Here is a 12,249-nt window from a genome sequence, read left to right on the forward strand (position 1 = left end):
TTCACAAACACGTGGATTGTGAGTTCGGAAGACCATGGCCAAGTGTGGCCCAAGCTCCGAGCTGGGAAAGCAAGAGCTGGGAAAGCAAGCCCCGAGCTGGGAAAGCAAGCCCCAGGAAGGGCATGGCAGTCACAGCACGCCCTGCCCAGGGGTGCCCCTCCAGAACCTTCTTGCTCTTTGAAATGGTTTTCACACGACAGGTTACTTCCCTCAAATTCAAAATGCTGAGACACCAAACAAATGGTCAAGTAAAAGGATAAATTTGACCCTATTTCATGGACCAGGAACCCACTGGGCAAGAGCAGAGCTGGTTGGAAGCTGAAGAGAAACTTGTAGCAGTGACATCCCAATAACTTGTCAGGGATGTGGGTTCGACGAGGGTTTAATTCTGTAAAGGCCCCTGAGACCTGCAGCAGGACCGGCCTCCGGCTGCAGGTCCCCATGTTCAGGGGGAGTCTGCCACCCGGAAGGAATGAGGAAGCAAGGATGGAAACCAACAATCACCTAAGGAACAGGTGCGCAGGCACGTGCCGGTATGCACGCACGTGCATGGGACTCCTTGTTCTCTGGAGCCCTTCACGCTGCCACATGGAGCCCTTGTTCATGCAGCCCCACCCCTGAGAAGTAGTTCCAGAACTTAGGTTACTCCCCTTGGCAGCTCTGCTTCACACACAAATACTCAGTTTATGAAGTGTGACCTGTTTATCAATGACTGAGTTTCATTAACCCCAGCTTCCACCCGGCTGGACTGTCACAGCTGCCACCTTTACTGCGGGCAGGGGGGTGATCACGGAATCTGAACCTAAGCCACCAAGCTAGCAGCTCCAGCACCCACAAAGGAGACGCTGAGGCTTCCTCACACCTGGGGTGGGTTTCCCTTTTGAAATGCTCCCTGAACCTCACAAGCCACGTCTAGCTGGGGAAATAGCTGGCCTCAAGGGTCTTAAAGCAGCAGCAGGAATCAGGAAATCCTGGCCTGAACTCGAGGCTGGGAGGTTTCCTCCTGCCTCGGCCTTGCTCGGATCCCAGTGCGCCCAGAGCGGAAGGGCTGTGTGGGGCCATGTGCCCTGCTCCCACCCCCTGCTCCTCAGGGTCACCTATGGTTTGCCCCAGGGCAGGCAACACCGCAGCAGCTGCCCTTTCGGCTTTCAAGGTCATTTCTGGAAACCACCACGTTCCCCTTTTGAGCTCACCGTTGAGTGGAAAATTCATACAGTTTAGATAAGAAGCGAGCCTGAAGTCACTTCACCGAACCAGGTGGACAGGCTGAAGTGATGGTTCCGGGCGTGCAGGCTCTGCCCAGCACCTGGGGCCTCGGTGGGCCCCCCAGCAGAACCCCAACTGGGAGGGAGTGATGGGCATTTCTTAATTCTCGTGAATCTGGAATGTGTAGAAAAGTTTTGTTACCTTTTTTTGAATAAAGCGTATTTTAGAAGGACTGAAACGGTCACACGTAAAGGCTGACGGGTTTTATGCTACAGAGTGTGCTCACATCCCCAGCCTGTGGCCTGGCCTTTTCACACAAAGGGGTACTTCCCCCCGGCAGGGCCCTTACTCTTAGAGAAAAGGGGACTCCCATGGGGGAGGGAAAGCGGGTGCCTGAGGGGACCAGGCCAGGTGCGCAGAGGTCCTGTATTTCAAATGCAGTCAGAGTCCTGGTTTTCCCAGGACACAGCAGCACAGCTCTGCCTTCTCGTTTCTCAGATAGCTGACAGCAGGACTTGTCCAGCGAGTAGATTAGAAAAGGATATGGAACTTGTTCCCCATACTTTAAAGCAGGGAAAAAGCCTTGTTGTGATGAGAAGAAACAAAACCTGTTTGGTGACTTGTCATTTCAATGAAAACATGAGCGCTGCCCACACGCCTCCCCTTCCTCCTGCCACCCAGGAGTGCGGGGTCACAGGCCACAGGTGGGGGCGGTAAGAAAAACAGAAAACAAGCCAACACAGGGATTTGGCACACACATTTAAGAACCCACGGGAACCATTTAGGGGGGATCTTGCCTTGTGAAGGTGATCAAATACACTCGGAGAAACAGTACCTCATTCTGCCACCTCCATTAGGAAAACAGCAAGCAGTTACGAGCTTCTTGGTAACAGTAAATTGTTTTCATGTTTATCTTAGTTCTCTTTCTTCATTCCTCTTGAATAAACATAAAGAACTGATTTCTTAGATCCCCTGTACAAAAACCCCCACCACCAAATCCTCTGAAAGGTCCAATTCCATGTAGCCAGAGCTGTGGGAATGTAATGAAGAGACTACATTTGTGATTCAGTGCTAAGGGGTTCGTCAGGCTTCACTGACCACCTCTATGAAGCTCTTCATAAAAGCTGTTTTAAATGGGGAGCCTGTCGGAGGGGGAGCCCTCCGTCAGGGATGCTGAGGGAAGACTCCTGCTGTCTGTCAAAGCCAGGACAAGGAGCTGGGCCCTGTGCTGTGGGTGCCCCGAGAGGCTCAGAGGCTTCATCCCGGCGACTGACCTGCGCCTCTCTCAACAAGCCTCACAATGGGACATGTGAGCTGGGAGAGAAGAGCAAGACCGACATGTCTGCTCGCTGGGAGCCAAGTACGGGGAGGCGGGGGAGGAAATACGAACAGACCCCGTGCCCCTGGTAACTGTGGACAACTACCATCTGCACATGAGACTCCAGCTGGACCATTTGTCCACACCTTCCTAAAGGCAAAGGTCAATTTCTCCCCTGATTTTAAGTATGAAGATAGAGTTTCATAAAAATGGAGGCTGATTTACTAGTATCACTTGAAAAGGAAAAAAAACTGGGCCCTTAAAATTCACCTTTGCTTCTCATTACAATTTTGCTTTGAAATATGGTCTGTAAAATTCCGTTGAAGGTGAGTGACCCTTTAAGAATGTCCTATCACGTAGTTATGGCAGGAAACTAATGCCCCTCGGCAAACTAGATGTTTCTGTTAACGTGCTATGTACACAGACAGGTAATTTGAACCTTGTACAAAATGTATGGCTTTAAGTACTAGGGTTTTGGGCACAAGAAATGACGAGAGTAATACTCTATACTTAAGATAGATCTCAATTTATTTTTCAAAAATGTCATTATGAGAACAGATATACTATATGTAGTCAAGTTCACCTTAATCACCATGAAGTCACAGATAAAAAGAAATAATCCTCAGATATAAAGGATATTGAAAATGTCAGCCATATCAAGACCCTCTATTTTTAAACACTATATATGGCATCTCACTTTGTAAAAAGGTAATACAGCCCTCAGAAATCCGTTAACCAAATTCAGTATAAACAGGAGTAAAATAAAAACTACTTTTAAAACTTAGAAAGTCAAGCACCTATTTAAATGGAGACCACCAAGCATCTATGAGATTATTTCAGGAGGACAAAGGCCGCACAAGACACTAAGTACTGTAGGACTAAGGAAAACATTACAATCATTTTATGTAACTTACAAGGCAAATGGATTACTATGAAAAATGTCCTTCACAGCACATTTAAAAGTTTGAATTTAAATAATACTCAACAGGAAAGAAAACAGATTCTGTGACAGTGGCTGAGGCATAACAAAAGGACGTGACATCGAAGCGTGGCCCTTTCCAGTCTATTTTTAGAGGTTTAAGACGCCAGCCTTAAATAATTTTGATAATAATGTTTGTGCCCACAACTCAGCGTGTAGTCTGGGAGAAAACCAGTTCTTTTCATGCTGTGTCACCTAGTTCGCTGTTTTTTTCCCTTTTAAATTAATCCTGAGAGCTTGCTCCTGGAACCCAGCGGGTCTGCAGGATCTTTTGTTTCCTCCTGTTTAGGAGCTACCTGGGAACTTGCAAAACTAAAATTAGGTCATAAATTAAAATTAGGTTAAAAGTAGGCAATGCATTAAAATCAGGTTAAAATTAGGTGATAAATTCAATCTTTAAAAGTGCTGTTCACTAAAAAAGAAACTATCTTGCTTACTTGGAATAGCACTTTAACTGGGAACAGGACACACATTTCAGAGGAAAAAAGCACTTGGGTTCACCTGAATATTATGGAGATGTGTCCTTCAAAGACTTCCATATTAGGAAGTAACAATTTCTGTGTCATCTGTCACAAAGCTGAGACAGCTGTGTCTGTTAAGAGTAGAGGGTTTTCAGAAGTTTATATAGATGTAATAACGGGTGCACGCACACAATACCTATATATGTATATGTTAGCACGTTTCTAATAATACTATGTACACGTATATATAATACACGCTCATATACATATGTCCCAGTAACAGACCCTGCAGTCTGATGAGAGTTGCTTTTTTAAAATTACCACCGTTTCCAAACTCAACCTTTCAATTCTACTCCCATAACTCAAAATTATAGTAAATCATACTCTAAAGGTTTCATTTCAATTTTCAAGAAAAAAGAACTGGGCAAACCAAATTACATCAAGATACAAAGGCATATCTAGGGCTGACATAACATCTTCAAAAACAAACAAAAAACCCAAAGAAGTATTTTAAGACACTATGAAAATGTAACATGCATTTCTTTTTTATTTTCTTAGAAAAGGAGGGGAAATCCCTTTTTTAAAGAAATGAGCAGAAGAGACCTAACCTGGCTCTGACGTCATGTGCTTGGGATGAAAGGCTGGATTAGAGGCTCAGGGATAACAAACCAGACCCAGTCCCCCTCCTCCTAAATCCAAACTATAGATCGCAGTTACATATCATAGAAACCTATAGGTCTTCAAGGTTATTCTCTGAGTTCTTGGAAAACGGAAGCCAAACATGGGGCTGGGCCCTGTTTTACCGGACACCCCAGCACAGTGGTGGGCTGGCAGTGGGGCAGGCAGCACGCACGGAGCCCGGACTGCTGAGTCCTGGCACCCTCATCGCTAGTCCTCACCAGGGCACAGCCGTCGGGGCTGTCACACTGCTCGTCACGTGCGCACCGCCACTTGGGGCCAGGCAGACCTGGCGGCCCCTCGTCAGCTCCCGCCATCTGCATCACAAGGTCTCCTTCAGCAGGCCGAGCTTCCGCAGGGCCTCCCGGCGGGCTTCCTCGGTGGAGCCCCGGCCCGCAAACTGCACGGTGATGCCCTGCGGCCGGAAGCCCACAGCCCTGGGCAGCGAGCCCGACCGCCTGCGGGCGTACTGGCTGCAGTCCGCCTGCCAGTGCTCGTACAGGCTCTTGCTGGCGTCCTGCCGCGCAAGTTTACTGCTGAGAGCAGGGTCCACGCGGAAGGTGACAGTCTTCCCCGTGGACACGAAGGCACCGGGCTCACTCTTGAGGACGTCGTGGAGGCTCTGGAAGCCGTTGGCCAGCGGCGGGCACAGCTCCGTCTGCACGCCCCGGGACCGCTGGGCGCCCGCCGGGCCTCCCGCGCGCGCGGACACGGCTTCCGGGGCGGGGCCGGGCCGGCCCGGGGCGCGCGCCCCCTGCTCCGGGGAGGCGCTTCTCCGCGGCTCCCCCGGGACGTCGCCCCTCGCGGCCCGCTCCTCCAGCTCCCCCACCGAGAGGAAGGAGACGCCGTTAATGTTGGCCAGCACCCGGGCTTTGCGCTCCTGCACGTTGACCGCCGCCTTGGAGATGGTCTTGTTGAACTCGCGGCCCGCGCTGTTGGTCACGCTGATGTTGCTGGGGAAGCGGTGCGTCTTGGGCGCGGGCTGCGCGGGTCGGGGCCACGGCGGGTGCTCTCCATGCCCGGGCGCCGCGGCGCTCAGGGTCCTCCATTCCCCAGGCCGGCCCTCCTTCGCGGGCGACGTGGGCGACAGCGCTTCGTTCCCGGCCAACTTCTCAGAAATTTTCTGGGCGATAACAAGCGGGGTAGGAACCGAGCGGGGCAGTTTCGGGTGCTCGGCTGGAGGAGGGGAGAGCAGCTCTTTCCTGGGGTGGGCTGGCGCGGCCGCGGCGGGCGGGGCGGGCGGCGCAGGGAGGGCCTCCGGCACCGGCACCGGCACCGGCACCGGCACCGGGCCGTCTGCAGGGGGACAAGCCTCCGCGTCTCGTGTCGCGCACGCAAGGGCAGGAGTGTCTTCCTTCCCAACAGGTCCGGCCCCTGAGAGGTAGGGAGAAGCCCCATAAGCGACCCACCTTATGGAAAAACAAAGGCACGCCATTGCCTTCCATTGAATTGAGGAGGGCCTCAAAGGCACAGAATGCCACTTCCACAGTACTTCCCGTCTCCTAACCCCCTCTAGCCCTGTCCCCGGGACTAGTGACAGAGAACCTTGGTAGGACATGGTTCTCATAACCGGGGATGAGAACGGATGAACTGGTCATGGTGAGAACCGGCATGTCAGACATGGCCAGGACCTGGGAAGCAAATGGTAAAAACAAGCTTCTAAGGCCCCATCCTGCCCAGGCATAAATAGGAGGAAATAGTAACTTAGTTATCAGGGGATTTACAAAAGGGAGATGGAGGCTGGAAGGCTGTGGCACAGGCCAACAACTCCCTCAGGCCTTCCTAGATGAAGGACAGTGGGACAGGCGCTTCCTGACAGCCCCAGCTGGAATGGAATCCGCCAGCCTTGGAGCCTCTATAGATCCTGAATATACATCGATCGCAGATCACCTAGCACTTGTCTGCACTTATGTTTATACATCTGTCTCCTGCTGCAAAACTGTAGGCTGTTTATTATCTTATGTATCGTGGTATTCACAGAATCTCACACGACACCTGCCACAGAATAGGCATTTAAAACTGTCATGAAAATGCCATGTTAGAAAATTCATGGGCAAGAAATTCATAGTAAGGCTCTTCTTTGAAGAGATGGCTGTAAACTAAGCTCCATTTTGGAATCTATAACCATAGTACGTGAAATGCAGTGTAATACACAGCCTTGCTTACAAATAAGAAAGAAAATATTTCTGGAGCTCATGACAAATGGCAATACTTTGTAATTATCAGGGCAAAAATATTTTCTCTTTTGTTTTTTCCTCATCGTTTCCAATCCTTATCCCTTTGACCACATTTATTTCCAATTAGGAAAACAAATTGGAAGACAATTCTCCTTATCCGTGTCCTCCGGTTCCATCACAGGACTTGCTGGGCAGAGCATACCTCTCCTCTCATGCCGCCCGCAGTCAAGCAAAGGTCCCAAGCAGATACCAAGCTGAAGCTTTGTTCTGATCTTTTCCTGAACCAGTTCACTTCGGTTCAAATGTTCCCACCTTGGAAAGTCATCCTAAGAGTATAATCTTGCACAAAAATTGAAATTAAACTTCAAGGGCTAAAATATAAGTAACGTATGTTTTCTTAACAGAATGAATTGTTACCTGAAAGCCATTTCCAATTTTCTTTTATCTATCTATCTATCTATCTATCTATCTATCTATCTATCTATCTATCGATCGAATCTATCTCTAGGCTCAATTAGTCTCATTCTAATTCTAGCCCTAGCCCTTTGGGAATTGTCCTTCATGTGTTGTCACCCTAATGTGCTAAGAAAGCATCTCCTTGGTTGGACAAACTACAGAGGAGGCTCCCACCCTGTGCTGACTTCATCAGCCCCACGGGGCAGTGCCAGTGTCTCATAAAACAGCACCAGCCGAGGCCATGGGCTGGGACCCGTGCGTCCCTCCTCACCTGCTGCCTCAGGCGCCTCTGGAAGGCACTCGGGCTCTCCGGCCACAGGTCTGGGCTGCACTAGGTCAATCACGTCCTCTGGCTCCGAGTGACTGGAAGTGCTCCCTTCCACAGAGCGTGGTGAATGGCAGCGGACCCCGCTGTCACACAGGACTTGCTCCTCTAGGTCGTCCTCCAGGGAATCAATAGTCTCTTCAAAAAAGAGGATGACATCCTTTTCCTCATGTGTGAGGTACTTCAGGCTCTCATCATCCTATACAGCAGGTTTGGGAGAGGGGATGGAAGAGATAAAACATACAGTAGTTTTGCTGAAGAGAAAGAGCCACGGCCACGTCAGGATCAATACAGAGCCCAGGGTAGGGTTCACGCATGCTAAGATTTTCCACGTGGGGAGGTCCGCCATTCAGGTTACCTCACTGACAAACCTGTGCCTGTGTGTCCCTCATCCCTTTACCTGCAATGCTAGCCTCACGGTTCCCGGGTTGACGACGAGAAAGCAATGCCCCTTCAGGGCCTCCCCGGGAAGGCTGTTTGTGACTTACTGCTCTCAGACACACTTGCTTTTCCCAAAAGAGCATCATGGGAAATCTCTGGTTAAAGATGATTAACCAGAGATCACATATTTATCTCTTCCTCCAGAAACCTTACTAAAGCAATAATGGATTTATTTATTTTTTTTTAAGGCACAAATCACAAAGACAACAATAATAGGAAAAGAGATGACAGCAACGAAAATAGGGAAGTCAGACAGCAGGACAGGTGCAACTGACCCAGACGAGCCAAAACAGGTGAGTTTTAGTCAGCGGTGGGGAAAGCCAATAATCAACCTGTTGAGTACTGGAGGACTCCCGAGTACTGGAGGGCTCCCCTGAGTACTGGAGGGCTCCCCTGAGTACTGGAGGACTCCCGAGTACTGGAGGGCTCCCCTGAGTACTGGAGGGCTCCCCTGAGTACTGGAGGGCTCCCGAGTACTGGAGGGCTCCCCTGAGTACTGGAGGATTCCGAGTACTGGAGGGCTCCCCTGAGTACTGGAGGGCTCCCCTGAGTACTGGAGGACTCCCGAGTACTGGAGGGCTCCCCTGAGTACTGGAGGACTCCCGAGTACTGGAGGGCTCCCCTGAGTACTGGAGGGCTCCCCTGAGTACTGGAGGGCTCCCGAGTACTGGAGGGCTCCCCTGAGTACTGGAGGACTCCCGAGTACTGGAGGGCTCCCCTGAGTACTGGAGGGCTCCCCTGAGTACTGGAGGGCTCCCGAGTACTGGAGGGCTCCCCTGAGTACTGGAGGATTCCGAGTACTGGAGGGCTCCCCTGAGTACTGGAGGGCTCCCCTGAGTACTGGAGGGCTCCCGAGTACTGGAGGGCTCCCCTGAGTACTGGAGGGCTCCCGAGTACTGGAGGGCTCCCCTGAGTACTGGAGGGCTCCCCTGAGTACTGGAGGGCTCCCCTGAGTACTGGAGGGCTCCCCTGAGTACTGGAGGGCTCCCCTGAGTACTGGAGGGCTCCCGAGTACTGGAGGGCTCCCCTGAGTACTGGAGGGCTCCTGAGTACTGGAGGGCTCCCCTGAGTACTGGAGGGCTCCCCTGAGTACTGGAGGACTCCCGAGTACTGGAGGGCTCCCCTGAGTACTGGAGGACTCCCGAGTACTGGAGGGCTCCCCTGAGTACTGGAGGACTCCCGAGTACTGGAGGGCTCCCCTGAGTACTGGAGGGCTCCCCTGAGTACTGGAGGGCTCCCGAGTACTGGAGGGCTCCCCTGAGTACTGGAGGACTCCCGAGTACTGGAGGGCTCCCCTGAGTACTGGAGGGCTCCCCTGAGTACTGGAGGACTCCCGAGTACTGGAGGGCTCCCCTGAGTACTGGAGGACTCCCGAGTACTGGAGGGCTCCCCTGAGTACTGGAGGGCTCCCCTGAGTACTGGAGGGCTCCCGAGTACTGGAGGGCTCCCCTGAGTACTGGAGGACTCCCGAGTACTGGAGGGCTCCCCTGAGTACTGGAGGGCTCCCCTGAGTACTGGAGGGCTCCCGAGTACTGGAGGGCTCCCCTGAGTACTGGAGGATTCCGAGTACTGGAGGGCTCCCCTGAGTACTGGAGGGCTCCCCTGAGTACTGGAGGGCTCCCGAGTACTGGAGGGCTCCCCTGAGTACTGGAGGGCTCCCGAGTACTGGAGGGCTCCCCTGAGTACTGGAGGGCTCCCCTGAGTACTGGAGGGCTCCCCTGAGTACTGGAGGGCTCCCCTGAGTACTGGAGGGCTCCCCTGAGTACTGGAGGATTCCCGAGTACTGGAGGGCTCCCCTAAGTACTGAAGGGCTCTCTTAAGTACTGGAGGGCTCCCCTGAAGCCCAGGCACTGGGGATGCTGAGCAGTTCTGAAGTGTGGCAAAGATGGCGTTGACAAGAACAGAACAGGTTAAAAGGCTCTTTCAGGAACAATTAGGTCACCCTGGCAGAAAACTACATGTTTTTTTCTTTTTGGAGGAGGGCATAGCTCACAGTGGCCCATGTGGGGATTGAACCGGCAACCTTGGTGTTATTAGCACCACGTCTAAACAACTGAGCTAACTGGCCGCCCCACAGATGTTTCTTTTCTTAAGGTAAAAAAGAGATTTGAAGTAGGTGACATCAAGCAGAGTTGACGGTGAAGGACCAAATTGAAAATGGGCATAAATGAAGCCAAATTGCTACTTTCTGCCCAGAAGATTGGAAGAGTGTTGTTCTCTAGGGATCTGAATGGTCCAAGGACCCAAAGCGGCTGACACCATGGTTCCCCAAAGAAACTGCTCAGCAAAATCGCTCTACAGTGCAGATCAGTCAATAAACCCCAGCAGAGAACTTTTAATCAGGGTCCTAACACTCTACTCTTTTTTTTTTAATGAAATTTATTGGGGTGACAATTGTTAGTAAATTTACATAGATTTCAGGTGTATAATTCTGTATTACATCATCTATAAATCCCATTGTGTGTTCACCACCCAGTCAGTTCTCTTTCCATCACCATATATTTGACTCTACTCTTGAATACGAGGTGTGATAAATACAATGAATGTTTAAATTTTAAAAAATGAATTACAATAAAAGACACATTGCCATTAATCCTGCTCAAAATACTCCCCTTCACTTCAAACACACTTATCCCATCGTTCTTGCCACTTTCTGAAGCAGTTCTGGAAGTCCATGAGTGTCTTTAGTTGCACTGTTGTGGCTGCTTCAGATGTCCTGAATTGACTAAAAATGTTTACCTTTCATGGTCATTTTGACTTCGGGAAAGACGCAGAAGTTACACAGTGCCAGATCCCGTGAATAAGGTGAATGAGGCCACACTGTAATGTTCTTATTTGACAGAAGTTGCTATAGCAGAAGTGATGTGTGACACAGAGCCTTTCCGTTGTGATCACAAAATACAGTGAATGGTGCTGCCGAGTGCCATCCAATGGAAAGGCAGGGATCTTCAATACGGGAAACAGCGCATCGAACCTTAGTAACAGTGTGTGACAAAGTTTCAACTTGTTTGGTGCAGTCAGTTGGGTGTGAGCTATACTTGAGAGACAGTGTGTATTAAAGTGTGTGTTAAATCATCCTCCATTATGACAATGCTATGTGTCACACATCGCTTCTGAAATACGGCAATTTCTGTCAAATAAAAACATTACGGTGTATCTTCATCCACATTATTCACCAGATCTGGCACTGTGCGACTCCTGGCTCTTCCCCAAAGTCAAAATGATTCGCGACACTCACGAAAGAGGACTTCCAGAACTGCTTCAGATGTGGCAAGAACGATGGGATAAGTGTGTTTGAAGCAAGGGGGAGTATTTTGATAGGGATTAATGGCAATGTGTCTTTTACTGTAGTAAAAATTTTAAATGTAAACATTCACTATGTTTTGGTCACATCTTGTATGTACAGATGACTTATGATCACCAAGCAGCTGAGAAAAACCTTTAACATGAAATACACATCAAAACAAAAAGAAAGCAAGTTATAAGAAACAAACTATGCAGAATGATGAAAATTTCAAAGATCATTAATATCCTTAGAGAGATAAGAGGAGATATTGAATCCGTAAACAAGAATGTGATGCTATTAAAAAAACTAGAAGACAAAAAAGAGCTCTTAGAAATTAAAACTAGGACAGCAGAAATGAAAAACTAAATAAAAGCCTAAAAGATAAAGTAGAGACACAAAGTAAAAAGAAATGATTTTAAAAGTAAAGATAAGAGAACTAGAGGATAACTGTGGGAGGACCAACATCTGAACAATGAGACTTCCAGAAAAAGAAAGAAAAGATAAAGGGAAAGAAATTATCAAAATGAATAAGTAAAATAATACAAGAAAGTGTCCCTAAAATGGAAGGATCGAAAGGGGCCATCAGAATAACCTAATCAACGAGAGTAACATAGACTTATGCCAAGGCATGTCATTGTGACATTTCAGGACACTGAAGACCAAAGAATGATCCTGAAAGCTTCTCAGAGTGAAGAGGCCACAAAACAAGAGATCAGGAATCAGAACACCAACAGGCTTCTCAGCAGCAATATTGGAAGCCAAAGATGGTGTTGTGATCCCTTCAAAATTCTGAATGCGTTCAGAACTAGAATTCTATACCTAACCAAATGTAGGTCAGAGTAGAATAAAGGTGTTTTTTAAGACATGCTAGGTCTAAACAGCAGTCCCCCACATCTATCTTTCTCAGGAAGCCACTGCGGGG

At 49.5% G+C, this 12,249-nt stretch overlaps 1 protein-coding gene across 1 annotated transcript in view; it reads right to left on the minus strand.

Moving 5' to 3' along the window:
- Window positions 1–3,037: 3,037 nt before the first annotated feature.
- Window positions 3,038–12,249, minus strand: part of PROSER2 (proline and serine rich 2) — a 41,546-nt gene continuing 32,334 nt past the window's right edge. The window contains exons 3-4 of the mRNA XM_081067786.1: window positions 7,547–7,799; window positions 3,038–6,016 (exon numbers count right to left, since the gene is read on the minus strand). Of these exons, the coding sequence (XP_080923912.1) occupies window positions 4,965–6,016; window positions 7,547–7,799 (1,305 nt within the window). The 3' untranslated portion in view covers window positions 3,038–4,964. The remainder of the gene's footprint in view (window positions 6,017–7,546; window positions 7,800–12,249) is intronic.

The sequence above is a fragment of the Rhinolophus hipposideros genome, assembly GCF_964194185.1.
Source record: "Rhinolophus hipposideros genome assembly, chromosome: 1".
NCBI lineage: Eukaryota > Metazoa > Chordata > Mammalia > Chiroptera > Rhinolophidae > Rhinolophus > Rhinolophus hipposideros.